We start from the raw sequence: 20,513 nt of genomic DNA on the forward strand, positions 1-20,513 counted from the left end.
CTGGCAAGTCCTTCATTGAAAGCCACACACTACTTGATTTCATTCTTTTCTATCCCTTCATCTAGAATGTTGTCTTTCTCATATTTAAATCCTATCACTGACTAATTCAGATAGATAGGACTATCCACTGTGTTCACTAGCATATATCCCTTGTGAGCAGGGTGGCAACTTAGTAAATCACTATTGAGTAAGTAAAGGAACTGAAGTCCCACCTCCACTATGAACAGGAATGCCAAACACTCCTACTCACTTTCTTTTGTAATGTCAAAAACCTTGGAACCAGTATTACAGCCTAATACCTAATTTCCCTGCATTTGACTTCTTTCCCTGGCAAGGCTCCACCAGAGACCAGACACCTTGCAAATCTCTGCGTATCTCACAAGGTATAAGAAAAATTGGATACACAGGAAGCGCACCATAAACACTTCCTAGCATACAGATGAACTGCATGAGAATCCCATCTACACCAACTTCATGAGACAAGTTATTTTTGTTCACCATGTTAGAGATGTCCAGGCCTCTTTGCTTGCTGACATTTTCCATTTCAAAACTCATTTAGCAGAACTGTGATCGAGCATTTGGCAATTTAGGAAAGTATCTGGAAAATCTCGATGCCCTGGAGTTTGTGGCTTGCTGATTACATAAGCAATTGTTCCAGGTTTTCATGGTAGGGAACTAGAATGACTGCATCATGGTGATTTATCTGCTGGTTAGCAAGAGTTCCAGGATGCACGTCACATGTTCAAATAGTAGGTGTACTGGTGGCTTCTGGACCCTCCCAAGTCCAGTTTTCCCTTTTCTGTGGCATAATGTAGAAACTAATTATTGCTTGTGGGTATTGATTAATATAGCTCTTACAGTCTACTAAATTGATAGTGGAGAAGAACTATAATTTATAATTTTATTACATAAGTTGCTAAAATTACTTTTACAATGAATAACACATTAAAATAATAATAGTGGTAACTGAAATTTATTGCATGTTTTTACTATTTGCCGAACACTTTTTTTATTTTGGTTTTGGTTTTTCTGAGACAGGGTTTCTATGTAGCCCTGGCTATGTCCTGGAATCCTGCAGACCAGGATGGTCTCAAACTCAGAGATCCGTCTGCCTCTGTCTCCTGAGTGCTGGGATTAAAGGTGTGCGCCACCGCCACCTGGCACTGTTCTTAAAGCATTCTAAGTGTTAACTCATTACCAATCCTAAGAGGTAAGTACTGTTATTGTCCCCACTTTACAGTGAGCAGAGGAACAAGGATTCCAACCCAGAAAGTTTGAGGCCAGAGTCCCCACTTCTAACATGATGTTATAGTGTCTCCCTCTAACAACACAACATTGTAATACAATAGTGACTTAAGGGGCTTAAAGTAGCAAGAGAATATATCCACTGGATCCAAGAAATGTAACTGGGAATGTTATGACCTGTACTTGCTTATTAAGTTCTACTGTACTTTCTTTCAGAACAGTTCAATTCTATACATTATTATATGATAATAGTGAAGTGTGGCCAAGTTTACTATAAAGATAGGAAAACATGTCAGCAGTACTGGCACACTCCTTTAATCCCTGCAGAGTCAAGAGGATATCTGTGAATTCAAGGCCAGCCTTATAGACACTGTGAGATTCTGACAAAAAAAAGAAAAAGAAAAGAAAAAGGAAACTCCGGGTCCTTTCTTTTGAAATTAGATGAAGGTAACAAGGAAATGAGCTATTACAATTTTTCCTGCACAGTCTTTCACTGTAGCTTAGGGAAGCCTGGAATTCATTATTTAGTCCAAGTTTGCTTGCCCCAAATTCAGGCAATTCTCCTGCTTTGGCTCTCTAAATGCTAGGATTATAAATGTGAGCTGCCACGTCCAGTTCTTGTCTATGTGGAGTTTTTTGCTTGGGATTTTTTATCTCTGTTTTGTTTTTTTTTGAGATAGACTCTCATATCCATACATACACTGACCTCCAACTTCCTACAACATGGAACTGAACTCTTGATCCTCTTGCTTCTACCTCCCAATGCTAGTATTATAGTAATGCGCAAGCACTCTTGGTTTACCTGTGTGCTTTCAAATCATACTTCCTGCCTGTAAATCTGCCTAGCCTATATAGTAAGACTATATATGCACAGATAGATAGATAGACAGACAGACAGACAGACAGACAGACAGACAGACAGACTATAGATAGATACATCTTAACTGGGCACGGTGGAGGGTACCATCACAATTACTTGAGAGGCTAAAGTGGGAAAATTGCTTGAACTGAGAAGTTTGGGACAAGCCAAAGCAACACAGCAAAACTATTGTCTCAAAATAACAATGACAACAAAATTACAATTCCCCTATGTTAAATAAGGGCATAGACTTTGAAGCCAAGATTGAGTGTTTTGAAACCCTAATTTATCCACATACTATGTCTGGGAACAGAATCTGCTCTTATGACATATAGCTAGTCTTGGGCTGGAGATTCAGTCCAGGGCACAGAGCTTGCCTGGCATGTACAAAGCCCACGATTCATCCTCAGAACCTAAAAATATTACCCCTACCAAAGTACAAACAATAGACAAAGTGTGAGATTTCTTTTTTGGACCAAACTGTTCTGGTCCCTATCATTTATATGCATAAAAATAAGTACTGCAAGGGCATGGGGGCACATGCCTATGATTGCAGCACTGCAAGGGCATGGGGGCACATGCCTATGATTGCAGCACTGCAAGGGCATGGGGGCACACGCCTATGATTGCAGCACTGCAAGGGCATGGGGGCACATGCCTATGATTGCAGCACTGCAAGGGCATGGGGCACATGCCTATGATTGCAGCACTGCAAGGGCATGGGGGCACATGCCTATGATTGCAGCACTGCAAGGGCATGGGGGCACATGCCTATGATTGCAGCACTGGGGAGGTTAAGGTAGCAGAATTCCAAGTTCAAGGCCAACCCAGCCTACACACTGAAACTCTGTCTCCAAACCTACATAAAAAGATTTAAGATCCTGTGCCTTAGCACATGTTCTAGAGTTAAGATATGGGAATTTGTGGGTTATATTTTTAATAATCACCGTGGACAAACTCTTAAGACAATTCTAATCAGACTTTTGCACTAAATGTCAAATTATACAATGTAGAAAATAAATCTATGGGGGCTGGAGAGATGGCTCAGCTGTTAAGAGCACTGACTGTCCTTCCAGAGAACCCAGGTTTGATTACCAGCACCCACATGGCAACAAGCAAATGCCTGTAACTCCAGTTCTGGTGGATCCAAAATGCTCACACAAACATGCAGGCAGACAAAAGCTCAATGTGCATTAAATAAATAAATAAATAAATGCTTTAGAAAAAAATAATCTGTTAGCAATCATCACTCAGTAGATTAAAGATTTAAAAACATTTAAAAAGCTAGATCTGGGCTGGAGCGATGGCTCAGTGGTTAAGAGCACTGACTGCTCTTCCAGAGGATCCAGGTTCAATTCCTAGCACCCACATGGCAGCTCACAACTGTCTGCAACTTCAGTTCCAGGGGACCTGACACCCATGACAAAACACCAATGCATATAAAATAAAAATAAATAAATTTGGGGCTGGAGAGATGGCTCAGTGGTTAAGAGCATTGCCTGCTCTACCAAAGGTCCTGAGTTCAATTCCCAGCAACCACATGGTGGCTCACAACCATCTGTAATGAGGTCTGGTGCCCTCTTCTGGCCTGCAGACATACACACAGAAAGAATATTGTATACATAATAAATAAATAAATATTAAATAAATAAATAAATAAATAAATAAATTTGTAAAGAAAAAAAAGCTAAGTCTAAGTATAATGAAAGCACAAAAGCAGGAAGATGCCACTGAATTCAAGGCCATTCTGAGTACACAGTGAGTTCTAAGCACCATGGACTACAAAGGGAAACTCATTATCAAAAAATCAAAAAGAAAAAATACCTGAAGACTACATGGTTCCCATAGCCCAAATTAAAAGACCCAGCTAGAAATATATGTGCTCAAAAGACACAATATTTGAAGATATAGGATTGATACATAAGGTATTTATACTTGTGATTTAAAACTACTATCAAGATATTGTGGCTATAGCCAGATGTACACAGAGTAACCCTGCCTCTGGGGAAAAAAAGATATTGTGGCTATAAATTGAAACTAAAACTTAATAGCTGAATTAACTTTAAAATAGGATGCTAGGAAAGCCAGGCAGTGGTGGCGCACGGCTTTAATCCCAGCACTTGGGAGGCAGAGGCAGGCAGATCTCTGTGAGTTCGAGACCACCCTGGTCTACAAGAGCTAGTTCCAGGACAGGCTCCAAAACCACAGAGAAACCCTGTCTCGAAAAACCAAAAAAAGAAAAAAAAATAGGAAGCTAGGAGTGATGATTCAGGCCTGTAATCCCAGCGTTGGGAGGTAGGGGCAGGAGGATTAGGAGTTCAAAGTCATCCTTGGTTACCACTGAACTCAAACCAGCTTGGACTACAAGAGAACCAATCTAGAAACAAAATTTAGGCATGGCAACTCACACCTGCAGTCCCAACACTTGGGAGCTGAAACAGGCTACATAGTAAGTTCCAGAAAACATTGGTTTGGAATAAAACCCTTTCTCAAAAGGGGAAAAAAGAGCTACGTAGTTCAGAGCTTATACAGCTCTTACAGAGGCCCAAGGCTCAGTTCCCAGCACCCAAATCTGGAGGCTCACAACCGCCTGTAAATCTAGCTCCATAGGATCCCATGCCTTCTCTGAACCTCCTCAGGAACCTGCATACATGTGTACATATACACAGACATAAAAATAAAATGATTTCTTTACATTTTTTGAGACAGTTTCTCTATAAAGCCTAGGTTGTCCTGGAACTTGCTCTGTAGACCAGGCTGGCATCAAACTCACAGAGATCTGCCTGCCTTTGCCTTCCAAATGTTGGAATTAAAGGTGTGAGCCACCACCACCTGGCAAATATATATATATATATATATTTTAAAGAGATGCCAAAAGAGATAGCTCGGCAATTAAAAGTACCGGTAACTCTTGCAGAGGACCAAAATTTGGTCCCAAGTATTCATATCAGCAAGCTTTGAACTCTCCATAACTCCAGTTCCAGGGAATCCTATGCCCTCTAGACTTCACAACTATCTAAACACATACAGCGTACACACATGTGTGCGAAAACACACAAACACATAAATTAAACCAAAAATAATTTTAAAGAAAAGTGAAATAGCCAGGCAGTGGTGGTGCACACACCTTTAATCCCAGTACTTGGGAGGCAGAGGCAGGCGGATCTCTGTGAGTTTGAGGCCAGCCTGGACTACAGAGATTGTTCCAGGACAGCTAGGCTGTTACACAGAGAAATCCTATCTCGAAAAATCAAAAAAACAAAGAATACAATACTCACCACCAAAACATGAAAGAAAGGAAAGAACATTTTTGTAAAAATGAAACAAGCTAATTTTAATTGTTTAATTTAATTTTAAACAAGCTAAACTAATATTAATATTAGTGTCAATTCAAATGACACTAATATTAATATTTTAGTACTATATTTATTAATAATTATACCCTAAACTTGCTATTATGTTTACTAATACACTAAAAATAATTAATATTAATATAGAATTGAATCAATTCTAATTATTATTAATAGGAGTTCTATTAGAGTTGGAGTTCAGAGGAAGAGTGTTTGTCTAGCATAAAGTAGGCTATATATTAGCTTCACAAAAAAGAAGAAAAAGAATCAACATTGCCATAATCTTTAGAGCAAATGATTTTATCAACAGAAAAGTTAGACAAGCCAGGCATTGTAGTGGTGGTGCGTGCCCATAATTCCAGCAATCAGGAGGCAAGTACAGGAGGATCTCAAATTAGAGGTCAGCCAGGGTTACACAGTGAGCTGCAGGACCATCCAGACCAGTTAATGAGATCCTGTCTCAAAACGATGTTAGATACCTTTCATTATGCCACCTCAAAGGAGATCACAGACACTTGCAACTCTTAACAACCGAGCTCTTTGTAACTATTGGTTAGCTGTAAGGCCAACGCTTCCATGTGCCAAGGATTGAAAGCTGGGATTCTCACATGTTAGGCACATGCTCTATGACTGACCTACATCCAAACCCCTGAGCAGCCACTTTTAAGAAACTTTATCACACCAGTGACTACAAATTTCTCCTACAGAGTTCTGTATTTTAGAGGGGGTTGTTGACTTTTCAGTTATTTTTCTCTGTTCTGACCTTTTTTGATGGTTTTTCAGGCCTTAATAGAAGCCCTTTCCATTTTTCTTTCTCCCGAGCGGGATGTAGCACATATAGGACAAAAGCCCAAGAAAGCAGAACTTGGCTTTCTTGGTGACTCAGGCCTTTTATCTTAGTATGTGGGAAGCTGAGGAAAAAGGATTAGACGTTCACGGCCAGTCAGGGCTGTATAGTGACTGTCAAGCCAGCTGAGGTTACATAGTGAGACTGTCTCAAAAATAACAAAGTAGGGCTGGGGATATAGCTCAGTGGTAGGGCTTTTGTGTAGGATGTGCAATTCCTAGCACTACATACATGTAAATAAATATATACACACATAAGTAAATAAAATTTAAATTCTTATTAAAAAAAAAAAGAAAGCCCTTAATCCCAACACTCGGGAGACAGAAGCAGGTGGGTCTCTTTGAGTTCGAGGCCAACCTGGTCTACAGAGCAAGTTCCAGGGCAGCTAGAGCTGATACACAGAGAAACCCTGTCTCAAAAAGAAAGAGAGAGAGAGAAAAAGGAAGGAAGAATGAGAGAGAAAAAAAACAAGGAGGACGGAGAGTAGGAGTATATATATAACTCAGTGGGAAAGTACTTGGCAAGCAAGTACCTGAAGACTTGATTCAATACTCACCACCAAAACATGAAAAACAGACAGACAGAGAGACAGAGAGATAGAGAGAGAGAGGAAGAACAGAAATTATTTTCTTTCTAATGTTAAGAGACACATAGAGCTCTGCAAACTGTCCACCGGGAGTGGAAGAGGGAAGTGATTCAAGTTTTTTCCTTTCCTGTCTGCTTGAGTTGTGACATCAGTTGTATATGCAGGAGCACAACAGCACACAGCAAGCATGCTGCGTTTTATGAACAAACTCAGCAAGCGTAAATAGCCAGGCTAAAACAGTATCCCTGCCGTGTGAAGTAAGCCATTTAAATGCACTTCTGATTATACATGTGGAAAACTGCACTTCTACACTAGGTACAATAAAAATTAGGAATTTTTTTACCTAGACATAGCTGTAAAATCCCAAAGAAACAACATGCAAATAATACCCATATAATCAGTTCAAAATTGGGATATTTTCTCCTCATTTCTATCAAGAAAAGAAGTATTTGTGAAAAACAGTGTGATCTATCATACTTGAACTCACATAATGAGGAAATCAATTTGCTGACAATGCAGGACAACGTAGGAACATATCTATGAAGCCAGAAACAAAGCACCTACTCTACAACACCCATTCCAAGTTAATATTGGTACTTTCCTTGCCATATTACCTCAATAAGTTAAGTATACAAGTTTTCTTGTTTTATTTTGTTTCTTTGAGATGAGGTCTGGCTATGTAGCCTAGGCTGGCCTGAAATTCTTAATATTACTGACTTGGTCTCTGAAGTGCTGGGAATTAAGCATATGCAACCACACCCAGAAATAAGTTATACCACATTAAGTGACCCTACAGACTGAGATCAAGAAGTAAAAGATTTACAATTGTCAGAATGGTAGTAGTTTTAACTAAAATACTCTCTAGTCATGATTTACCAGCTATCTTCCTCACTCTTATTTTTACTTAAGTCCTAGGAAATATTTCCCTCGAATAATAAAACATTGATATCTAAGAAAAAAAGGGGCAGATGCAGGTGAACCTCTGTGAGTTCAAGGCCAGCCTGGTCTACAGAGTGAGTTCCAAACAGCCAGAGCTACACAGAGAAACCTTGTCTCAAAAAAAAAAAAACAAAGAAAAAGAAAAAAAATATATTCACCTACCCTTCAGGGAAAAAAATAGTGTTTATCATTGGCTTGAGACCACAAATCAAGATCTGCCACTGGTTTGAAATGTTTTCATTACATTAGAAAGATGAGGAGAGAAATCAATTGGAGAAGAAATGCAAGAATTCCTTGAGGGAAAATTAGAACAGCTTCTGGATTTAAAAAAGGTTACTCGGTGCCAACAATTTTTTTTTTGAGACAGGCTTTCTCTGTGTAGTCCTGGCTGTCCTGGAACTAGATCTGTAGACCAGGCTGGCCTTGAACTCAGAGATCCACTGGCCTGTGCCTCGTAAATGCTGGGACCAAAGGTGTTTGCCACCACACCCAGTTGCCAATATTACTTTTAGTTATTGCGAATTAAGGCACAATAATCAGAATTAAGAACTGAGGCTCAACGAAGAAACATAATGAGGGGAAGGCAAGACTTGCTCCCACACACAAACCATGCCTACATACTTTTGTGTCTTTTAAATCTGGGGTCACATTACCAATTAAACGTCATACATTCACTATGTTTATCATTTCTATTTTTTGTAGATTAACAATTGATTCTATATGACCATCCTTCATGAGCTCTTTTGTATTTTTACTTTATTCAAGGATAGAGCCCCGGGCCTTCGCTATGGGAGGACAATACTCTTATCACCTAACTACTTCCTCAGCCCTTGTTCTTTTTTTTTCTCTTGAAATCTTGAAAGGGTGTTTGTTAGAAATAGAGACATTGATATACAGCGTGATCTTCCCAGTATTTTTCTACTTGGACTATTCTCCCATTCCTACAGAGCCAAGTCCTATCCACTTTTCCAGACCCAGCTCAAATGCTTGTTTCTATACATCCTTATTGATTTCCTGGTTGTAATGTATGTTAGTGAGTTTTTAAGTGATTGTGTGTTTCTTTCCTACTTCATTGCGGGACACTCAAGTACAACAACAAAACTTTCATGTGATTACCATAGATGCAAGAAAGCTTGAAATTAACAAACTAAAATCTCTGCTCAAAATAACCTTTCATTATGAGGGATGGTATAAAACCACCCAAGTTGTTTATCCAGTTAGTGGGGCTGCTAGAACCCACGCTCTTCATAGCTAAATTTGACTTACTTGATTGCAAACTCTTTTGAGTCCAAGAACTGTCTCAATCTGGCATCACCTCATCCCTCACACCTCAGTATCAACTAATTCAATGTTCTTCACACGCTGTCTCAATACAAAGCCTTATTACTAAATAATGAGGCTATAATTAAAACAAAGTTCAGATCCTAGAAAAATATTGGCTTGTAAAACATGAGTGTTGCCAGAGTTTAAAATAACCTCGTTACCCACAGCAAAAATTGTCAAAAGTAAGATGCAACCCAGCATGTGGTAGGTACTGAATTCACCCCCCAACACTGAGAAGGGGAAGAGGAAGAGGGAAAAGGGGACAGAGGAAGAGCCTCGGAAAGGTGTCGCAGGGTGGGACAGGGGTGGCTGTAACTTTACTAGAAACAGAGCACAAAGAACAAAACGAGGGGTGACGAGACTCCGTTTAGCTTACGCTCCCAGAGCGTGACAAGAAGCCAAATGCCCGTTTTCGAAAACATTTAGCCAGTGACGGTGGTCTTCAGAAGCTCAGTTTCTAAAGGAGAAAGGGATGCCACTAAGCAAAGATCCCAGTCCACAAGAATTCCAGTACGGGCAGACCTTCTAGTGTCCACAGTTAACACAGGCCACAGACGATCAGAATACCATCTCCAGGACAGCACAACAAAGTGACATAAATCAGGACCCAATCTCCCTTCTCTGTCCTGGTTGGGAGGGTAAAGCCTACGTGTGTGAGTTGTGAAGGAGTTTAGAGACTGCCCCAGCTTAGAGTGGTGACCTTCTCACCACTCTAGACAGTAGAATAACTAACAAAACGGCCCCTGCAATGAAGTCACCGACGGGAAGCCGCTGTGGGACTCACCTGGGATTCAGGGCTGGGGTTCGAGCTCCGGCACACCGCGGGGAGGCAGCGATCAAACCGCTCGCAACCTCCGCGCTCGCACACACAGAAGAAGAGTCTAGGCGCCAGCGGCGGCAGCTCCTCCCTCGACAGCTTTCCCAGCCCCAGCCTCCCAGCCAGCAGCCTTTGCCCCGCCCTCCTCCGAGGTCCCCACTTCCGGGTGATGCCGGAGCCCGGAAGCTGGACCGACTGGGGAAAAATGGTCCACGTCACGTGAAAGGGAGCGCGTGCCCTGAGCTCCGTGCGCCCCCTGCTGCCCGCACGTAGCCTAGCCTGAGATGGGTCAGGCGCTTGTCGTCCTTCTTGTCTCCCGACCCCAGTGCCTAGTGCAAACTCAACAAAAAGAGAAAAAAGTACGTGAAGAACAAAAAGAACTTGCCATAAACCTATATAGTTCTTCCTTCCCAGTTCGCCGTATTCCCAGCGCTTGAAAGGGTGGCGAGTTGCAACCAGTCTGGGCTACAGAGTGAGTTCCTGACCAGACTAGGGTGTAGAGTAAAATCCTGTCTCAAAAATGATTTTTTTCCCTCCACGCTGCAGACATAGCTCAGTATTTAAGAGCACTGACTTCCAGAGAAATAAAGGCAGGTCACAACCAGTTGTTACTCCAGTTCACGGTAATCTGATGCCCTCTTCTGGCCTTCTAGGGCACTGCCTATATCTGGTGCACAGATGTACAAGCAAGCAAAACACTCCTATACACAGAAAAAAAAATCTACCCAAATGACAGATGACAGAAAGCTGCTGTAAACTGTTCTCTAACCCCACATACATGCTGTAGTGCATAGTGGCGCTAGCGCGCGCAGACACACTCAAAAACACACACGATTATCTTTTTTAAAAAATTATACAATGGGGTTGGAGATATGTAGACCACAGTGGCTGACAATTCCTTGAGTTTAATCCCCTGCAGGTGAAAATGCTTACCACCAAACCTACTGACCTAAGAGTTCTATCCCTGGTGGAGGGAGAGAACTCTCACAAGTTGTCCTCTCGTCTTCACACCTGGGCTTTGTATAGTGCATACAGCACAGTCACAAATAAATACATGCAATAAAATAAATAAACTTTTTAAATAAAAAGGAGCTGGAGTGATGGCTCGGTGGTTAAGAGCACATGCTGTTCTTGTAGAGGACCCAAATTCAGTTCCCAACATTGACACTGGGTAGTTCACAACCACCTGTAACTATAGCTCCATGGGGCCCAACAAACTCTTCTGAACTCCAAGGCCACCACACCCAAATGTGCACATACCCACACACATATACACAGTTTTTTTTAATTAATTTTTTAAAGAAACTAAGGTGACTTAAGTGAGCTCCCAAATATCAACAAACTGAATTATAGCTGAAGGATGATTGGTGTTAAACTCAAAGAAATTCACGAACAAAAAATATCACTACTCACATGGTTTATACCTTTGGCCATTTGATACACATTTGCCCCCTCAACACAATTGTTGTTCAACTATTAAATAAAACTCACTCAATGGTAGGAACCAGGAAACCAATTGTAAAGCAGGATAGCAAGTCAGCTAGCCCTCTAGTCAATCTAGATATTGGTTTCTCTGTCACCTACCACATCACTCTAAAATGTTGTCTTTGTCTCCATCCTTTCTACTGCCCTGAATGTTCAAGCATATTAGCATTCCTTTCACGATTACTATATTGAGTGATCTTTCATTAGACAATGTCGTAAGTTTCAGGTTTACTGGTAGTTATGAAGTACCTCCAAGTTGCTTCCAGTATGACATTAATATATTATTTTTTTATTTTTATTTTTTTTTGAGACAGGGTTTCTCTGTAGCTTTGGAGCCTGTCCTTGGAACTAGCTCTTCCAAGGCTGACCTCGAACTCACAGAGATCCACCACCTGCCTCTGCCTTCCGAGTGCTGGGACTAAAGGCATGCACTACCACTGGGCTGACATTAATATAATCTTAACGAAGTCGCCTGGCTAAGGAAAGAACATCTGGGACTGGGAAAATAGCCTTGTGGTTAAGAATACTACTTCTCAGAACAGCACACAACAGCTTTAACTCCTGCTCCAGAGTATCCAACACTGTATCCTGGCCTCCACTGGCACCTCCACACAGTGGCACATATAAAGAGCTCATCTTTTAACTTTAAAAAAGGTAACATCTGGGAGCTGGAAAAATGGCTTGAAGGTCAAGAGTGTTGAGTGTTCTCCCATAGGTCCTGAGTTCAATTCCCAGAAACCACATGGTGGCTCACAATCATCTGTAATGAGGTCTGGTGCTCTGTTCTGGTATGCATGTAAACATGCAGACAGAATACTGTATACATAAGTAAATCTTAATTTTTAAAAAAGGCAACATCTGTATTCTCAAAATGCAAATGTTTTGTACTTGATAAGCTTAATAAATTCAAATAACAAAAAATACATGGCAAGTCCATTTCAGAGGAAAATTAAAAAACAGAATTTTATGACATTAACCTTAATCTAAAAGTACTTCATATTCCCTCAAAGCCTTATAAAGGATTAGCAGTGCTTCTGAGGTAAATTGTCTCAATTCTTCAATCATAGAAATACATTACAGAGAAGTTAATTTAATGACCTTCCAACTCCAGGTAATAATAAAATTCCAAGTAAGATGCTAAGAGGTAAAACGGACGCCATTTTCATGCAATGTAGAATCTGCCTGGCTGATTGTAACAGGAAAGCACCAAGGTTAGAATGTTGTGGGGCAAGAATCAATGAACAACTCGTTCATTTCTACTAGTGGCTATGTAGTATTAAAGGCACCCATCAAAGGAGGGCAAGATGAGTCAGTAGGTAGTGCACGTGCTGCCGAATCTGGTGACCTGAGTTTATTCCCCAGAACCTTCAGGTAAATGAAAACCTGTTCCTGCAAGTTGTCCTGACTCTCACATGTACACTGTGGTGAATGTGGGCACAAATACACACAAATTAAGTAAATGTAAAACCTTACACGCAGCTGACAACCATCAGAACAAATCATAGTGACATTTACCTCACCATAAATGAATACTAATTCTCAAGCTAAAAGGTGTAGGATCTAACATGTTAAGGCATCCAAGTCTCTTGTTTAATCACATTTCAGATTAATTTGTATTTGAATGGCTTAATACTAGTTTGAACATTTCCACAGACTTCATAAAAATGTCCAAGTTTTTTGGTGGAGACAGGGTCTCAACTATGTAGGATCTGACTAGCCTGGAACTTGGAGTGATCCTCCTACCTCCCTGCCTTGAGTCCTGGGGTTGAAGGTATATGGCACCACACCAAGCTTAAAATTTATCAAATAGTATTAGTAGAGTTACAAATCTTGCCATGTACAAATCTTACAATCTTTTAGTAGGCAGAATGTAGAATTCCTAGCAGATATATTTAAGAGATTGTTAAAGACAACTTCTATAACTCAGTTTTGGTTCTGAGAAGTCTCTAACCTTAACTAATACAAATAACTTAAATAAACTTAATACAAATTCCTTGACAGGAATTCCGTGTTTTGCTTACTCAAGCATTTAACTACAGACTACGATTCTAACCAAAAGTAATGGAGTGATTCAGTTGACATTTTGTTTAGCTGACATCTTCCACAGCAAGTTCAGTGTCATATACTAAACTCAGGACAATTCCCCAAACCTAAATGTTACATTAATATTGCTAGAATTACAGAAAACCAACAGGAGAGGCCAATGAGTCAAGTATCAAAATTTATCTCTTTAAAGCCATGATTAACAGATACTCTTATTTTTACGGCAACAGTAACTAGGAAGTAGGTGACAAATGCTCCCCACGGATTAAGGATTATGCTTAAAATCCACCTGCTAATTAAGGCGAATATGCTATAGGGGCTAAGGAGCTAGTCTTTAACAAATCTAGCTCATATTTACAGGATCACTATTCACTTGGGTTCGGTGACAGTCTAAATTCTCCAAGCAGGAGAGGAAGGGAGTTAATGCCAACTCCAAATATAACCATGAGGTAGAGGATACTAGGCATAACCTATCTGGACTAACCTCTTGACCCAGCTCTGTGGTTATTTGTTCACTAGCTGTGATTTCAGCTTACTATAAAGTTGCCTTTCAGAGCATAGATTGCCCTCATACCACTTCAAAGAAAAAAGCTGTTTTAAGATGGTACAGCTGTTTGACTCAAATACAATGCTTAGATAAATGAAAAGTCATCACGCTTGGCTTCACTTACAAAGAAAGCAAAACATAAAATGAAGGTTTCAAAGGTACTTTATTTTTTCTTCAATATGCCATATTATAGGGAATACATGATTCTTTGACTTGGCATCACTTATTGATTGGTTTTGAAATAATTCCTTCATTATTGCACCAGCTGGCATGACTACTGATCTCTCCATTCCTTGGGGGTGACTCTGCCAACAGGTGACAGGTTCCATTCTATTCCAATTTGTGTTGCTGTCTGTAAAAATTAAAAGGCTTTCAGTTATACATATTTAAACCACAGTCCACTTTCTCAATTTGGAAACTCTTCAAAATTACAAAGAATTCTGCTCCTTAGGTAAATAACAAACAAAGTCACCAGGGATATAGTGCTTTTCATAGAAGTCAAAACTAATTGCTGTACTAATTCTTCAGATCAGGTTGCTTAACTCAACGTTCAGAGTTGAAGGAAATGTTCTAAACCTACACTGTCCAGTACACGAATTGCTGGCCACATCTGGCTGTTAAATACTTGGAATGTGACTAGAAGACTGAGAAAATGAATTTTGAAGCTGTTCTTAATTCAAAATTATATTTTACATTTTCTTCCCCTCCAAAATTTTGCCTGTCCACCACAACTACCTAAGAGAACTCATTTTATTTTAATATCTGACTTCACAGCTGAGGTATAGATCATTAAGGTGCATGAATATGCTTAGAAACACAAGACCCTGGGTTCAATCCCCAGCACCAAAATTAATAGTTATCTTTACTTTCAGGCAAGGATTGGGTTGTCCCTCTTGTTTTATTGAGAAACAGTTCCATGTAGATCAGGGTGGCCTCAGACTTGATATGTAGCTGAAGATGACCCTGGCCTCTTGATCCTCCTGCATCCCTAGTATTGAAATAATAGACGTGTGCCACTTCACTAAGAAATCTGTATCACTTACACCCAAAATATATTTATTAAAATTTCATAATTACACTTTTGAAGATCGAGCAACTAGAAAATAAGTTAAGCAACAGATGCCGAGCTCGAGAGTATGGAAATCAAGTTATACTTCATCTATCAAGAAAATTATACTCAGGTTTTGGGTTTTGATTTTGTTGTTGTGTTTTGGTTTTTGGGGTTTTTTTTTTTAAGACAAAGTCAACTATGTAGCCTAAGCTTGCTTCAAACTTCTTATAGTTCTAGCTGGTCTTATTCTTCCAATCTACTTGCCTCAGCAGCCAAAGTGCTGGGATTGCAGGTATGTACCACCACACTTGGCTTGTGCCTCAGTTCTGATTACAGAATTTTAGAAGGAAATCTGATCACTTAAGTATGTCCAGGAAGGTGACTCAAAATATGAAAATCCAGAAAATATACAATAAAAGTCTGACCCATACACCTACAGATGTTTTAATCTTAACAAATTAATAAAGACACTATGCTAATGGTTTTTGGTTTTGGGTTTTAATGGTAATTGTTTGTTTGGTTTGTTTTTCTGGTGCTGTGAATTGAACCCAGGGCCCAGTCCATGTTAAGCATGTGCTTTACAACCTAAGACAGAAATCTACTAGCTGATGGCTATCATATGGAAATATGATAGGTCAGCATTCCTGTGTTGTAATAATTATAAAGGGATAGTCTTTCAAATCGCTCGTTCACTAGAAATTAACATAGAATACATAGACTAGATGAGAATAAAAAAATTTAAATGAAGAACCACTGAGTCTGAGAGTATAGCTCAATGGCAGAGCACTTGCCTAACATGTATGAGACCAGGAGTCAATACCTAGCACTGCAAAAAAATAATAATTAACTGAAGTACTTACATATGTCCATGCAGAAATACAGAAGAGGCCTCCAGCTGCTAATATAGCATTTCCATATTTGTCGTGGAAATTAGGTGTCCGCTTCTGATGGCTGTGTCTTGCCACCACTTGCTGAATACTTCGAACTTAAAAAAAGAACACAGAAATATGTGTCAATTATTAAAACAGAGGGAACACAACTGCCAAACAGGAGAGCAAAGGTAGTAAACTCTACATACTACCATGCAACTCAACTAAATGTTAACCACATCACACACAGGAACAAGTGGCCTGGAGGTGGTGGTGCACACCTTAAATCCCAGTGCTCCAGAAGCAAAGGCAGGCAGATCTCTGTGGGTCTGAGGCCAGCCTGGTCTACAGACAGTTCTGGAACAGCCAAGGCTACACAGGGAAACCCTATCTCAAAAACAAAAAATAAAACAAGAACAGGTAAGCACCTTCTCAAATGCTCTGAAAATAAGATAAACTGCTAGGTCCCGGGGCTCACACCTGTAATCTCAGCACTTGGGAAATGGACAGAAGGATTGCCATGAGTTTAATAGTAAAGTGGGCTACACAGAGAATTCTAGGCTAGACTGAGCTACAGAGATGCTTGCTCTCTCTCTCTCTCTCTCTCTCTCTCTCTCTCTCTCTATATATATATATATATATATATATATACGTATGCATGTGTGCGTGTGTGAATAAAATAAACTGACACAGAGACAGAAGCAGGATTAAACAAACATAACAGAGGCAGGCAGATCTCTGTGAGTTCAAGTCCAGTCTGATCTATATAGTAAGCTATACAGTAACACCCTGTCTCAGGAAATGGTTGGAGGAAAAAAAGTGGTTGGAGGAAAAGAAAAATTGGAGGTGTGTATCAGTAATGGTTTATTGGATACCATTCACTAATTTGAATACCTATGACTTCAATTTTCACTAAAATTTACCCAACATCGCTCAATAATTTAAAAGATACAAGGAAAAATGAACCAAAAATTATCAGATTTATACACACCCAATGTTTATTGCCTTAATATTAGAACAAAATAACTCCAAACTATAGTAATCTAAACTTTAAACTAGTTAGTAATAAGGCTCAATTATATTAGAGTATATAAGCAGGCAAGCATATTTGTAATCCCAGCACTTGGAAGGTTGAGGCAGAGTCACAAGTGAGCCTAGAATGCATGAGACCCTGTCTCAAAAAAATAGTGTACAGGGAGGGGGGCTAGAAAGATGGTTTGGTGGTTAAGAACACTGGCTGCTCTTCTAGAGAACCTGGGTTCAATTCCCAGTACCCACATGGTAGCTCACAACATCTGTAACTCCAGTTCCAGGGGATCTGACATCTTCACACAAACGTACAGGAAGGCAAAAACACCAATGCACATAAAATAAAAATGATTTTAAAAATAGAATATATAAAAATGTATAAGATAGAGACTTTATCATTAGGCAGTTTCTAGCCTAGAAGGGAATATTATATATGAAGACAAAAATCACTGTAGTTCAAGAAAGTAGAATTAACTGAGTACCTGTTTATATAGATGTAGAAATGTGGAATTAAAATTGACAGATCTACTGTGCCAGAAAGCCAATCGAGTTTTGATGAAGAACAAAGTATACAGGCAAGTTAATAAGAAATAAAACTGGAAAGAAGTGGTAAGTACCAAGAAAAACTATCAGTTTTGGTTTTTTCCTTTCCAACCTAGGTATCACGCCCTTATTGTTTTAAGGTGCTTACAGCTACAGTGGGAAAAGAGCAATGCTGGTTTGCGATGTGGTGGTTCACACCTGTATTCTCAGCCCTTGGAAGGCTTAGGGAGAAGAACTGCCCTCAATTTTAGTGCCAGACTAATGCTAGACCATTTCAAAAATAAAAGAAAAACAAGGGAGGCAGAGGCAGGCGGATCTCTGTGAGTTCGAGACCAGCCTGGTCTACAGAGCTAGTGCCAGGACAGGGTCCAAAGCCACAGAGAAACCCTGTCTCGAAAAACCAAAAAAAAAAAAAGAAAAAGAAAAAAAAGAAAAAAAATGCTGTCCACTAACACTTGAAATGTAATAGTTTCAGGCTGAGGGTAGTTCAGTTGCAGCTTTGGGTTAAAAACCCATCACCTCCCAAAAATAAAATAATAATAGTCTCTATGGGGTATAATCATGATAATTTCTTAACCATTATATAGTAGTTCTTTAGCTGTTTTACTTAGCTTTCATTTTAGCCAGTCACACCCAGAAAAATGTAGCTCAGTTGGGGTGGTGCTTGCCACATTTCCTGGACCCGGTCCCTACGCTGCAGAAACACAAGCATGCGTGCACACGAACATCCGCACATGCACATATGCATGCATGCGTGTTCACACTCACACTTAAATCTCTAAAGGTGCTAAGTACCTGTTATCCCCAGCACACGGGAAGTAGAGGCAGAAGGATCAGAAGTTGAAAATTATCTTTGGCTCCATATTAAGTTGGAGGCTAGCCTAGTCTACTTGAGACCCTCCCTCAGAAAACAGCCACATCCAGACTAAGCAAATTCATAAATATGTCTTAATGTATTGTGCTCCTATAACACTTAGAGGTGAGTATAGGAATTCCACATTGAGAAACAACCCTTTAAGATCACCTTTTCCCACGGGATAAAAATCCCTAAATCACTTAAAAATCAAATAAATTGAGATTACCAAACCACTGTTATTTTCAACACTCTGATTTACCTCTATACAAAAAGAGGGGCTGTTTACTGATCAGATATTGGTTAACGAACTTATGAAATATGTATTATTTACTAATCTCTCTTTTGCAAAAACAAGAAAGCAAGTTCAAAATGTTAAATGATTTGCCCTAAATGAAAGAAATAATAAACACAGTTACTGGCTTACAAAACATCAGTTGGGCTTCTATTTTTCTCTACTATTCCTAAAGTACTTCAGTGTTTAGAACACAATTTCTTACACTACTATCTCTGTAAAATAAAAACATGGTTAGAGAAGCAAGCTAAAGATAGTTGTGTAAGGTCACCTCTATTCACATTACTGAAGGTCACCTCCAAAGGAAAGCAAGTATGAAAATGATTTTTCCCTCCAATCCAGTGTGTTCTTCATATATAATACTAGTCTCAAATTTCCACGTACTTGCCTAACTTTCACACAGGAAAAATTGACCACAGTTGTTTTCGCAATAGTTAATAGTCCGTTGATAACCTACAAATGACTAAAGCTGTCAGGCTACCACTTAGGGTTTCCCCTTGCTATGAATCCAGGTGAGGTAGATTTAGCTTCCTACCACCGTTACAGTGTAAGATCAGTTCATCTATTTGGGGTAGCGAATAAATACACTCCCAAAACTAAAATTTAGAACATCACTTAAGGAGAGCCAGGTGTCCGCCAAGCGTTCTTCCTGGAAATCATAGGTCCCTGAAGGATTGAGAATGCAGAACTAGGCTAGGAACACAACGAGGTGGTAAAGCCACTGTCTCGGCTATCTTTCCAGTGAGTGGTTATCTTCCCAGGGACTTGAGACCATGCAGGGCACTGTGCACCTAGAATTAAAAGTGCAGGATGCTGGGGAGGAAAAGGGCACGAGAGCACGAGGACAGACGGATCCGTGGCTGCTGTAAGGATTCGTCCACACTCACCTTGGAGACGGCTTAGTGCGTTTTTGGCTAAGGGCAACATCGCGGAAAAGATGGAACTACGGTGACGACCGGTGCTGCCTCTGTGCAGATTCGACCCAGCTACCCTTGCAAAGAACCCTGAAAAACAAAATGGCTTCCAGTGGGGATTCCGTATGGTATTTGGTGAGATCTCGCGAGATTTGGGGTTGGCCTATAGAAATAGTGATCCTGTTTCCTGCAAAGAAAAACAAAGGCCTTTGGGAAATGTAGTTTCAAGCTTCGTAAGAGCCGTAGAATAGTATTTACTCAACAGTGAGGAAACTCTGGGACTCTGCAAAAGAGAGCTGAGACACCATCCTTACTTAAGGCACCAGCTTCAAGATGGTGCTGAAACTCCAGAGGTTTGGGTTAGCTGTCTCACTTCAAACTATTCTCACTTCAAATTTTTCATTTTCTGGCTTCTATTACCTATACTAATTGGTTTAACTTTTAATTATTTTTGTAATTTTGGGGAGGAATGGTTGAGACAGGGTCGCTCTATGTAGTGCTGTCTGGCCTATGTAGTTGAGGCTGTCCTCTGCCTCCCAAATGCTGGGATTAAAGTTGTGCACCACCATGCTCAGTTTAATTTTTAATCTTGAAATAAATCCAAATTTAGAGAAAGCCTGCAAAAAAAAAGTTTTGCTTTGTTTTTGTAAAAAAGGAGGAGGAGGAGGAGGAGGAGGAGGAGGAGGAGGAGGAGGAGGAGGAGGAGAATTTTAAAGGGCTAGTGTGGTAAAGCACTCGGGAAACAGAGGCAGGTGGGTGGGTCTCTGAGTTCAAGGCCAACCTGGTCTACAGAATAAGTTCCAAGGCAGCCAGGGTTATAGAGAGAAACCCTGTTTCTAAAAAGTATTTTTTTAAAAAAAAGCCAGAGCCGGGCGGTGGTGGCGCACGCCTTTAATCCCAGCACTCTGGGGTCAGAGG

At 40.1% G+C, this 20,513-nt stretch overlaps 1 protein-coding gene across 1 annotated transcript; it reads right to left on the minus strand.

Annotated features, from left to right (window-relative positions):
- Positions 1-14,185: 14,185 nt before the first annotated feature.
- LOC121442733 (cytochrome c oxidase subunit 7B, mitochondrial) lies at positions 14,186-19,713 on the minus strand. Its single transcript, XM_041644333.1, has 3 exons — positions 19,569-19,713; positions 15,953-16,077; positions 14,186-14,393 (listed from the first exon to the last, which is right to left on the minus strand). Exons 1-3 carry the CDS (start codon positions 19,606-19,608, stop codon positions 14,316-14,318), a joined length of 243 nt encoding a protein of 80 aa, XP_041500267.1. The 5' UTR covers positions 19,609-19,713; the 3' UTR covers positions 14,186-14,315.
- Between the last annotated feature and the right edge of the window lie 800 nt (positions 19,714-20,513).

Source organism: Microtus oregoni, unplaced genomic scaffold (genome assembly GCF_018167655.1).
Source record: "Microtus oregoni isolate MIOR12 unplaced genomic scaffold, Mior012 000094F_ref0000399, whole genome shotgun sequence".
Taxonomy (NCBI): domain Eukaryota; kingdom Metazoa; phylum Chordata; class Mammalia; order Rodentia; family Cricetidae; genus Microtus; species Microtus oregoni.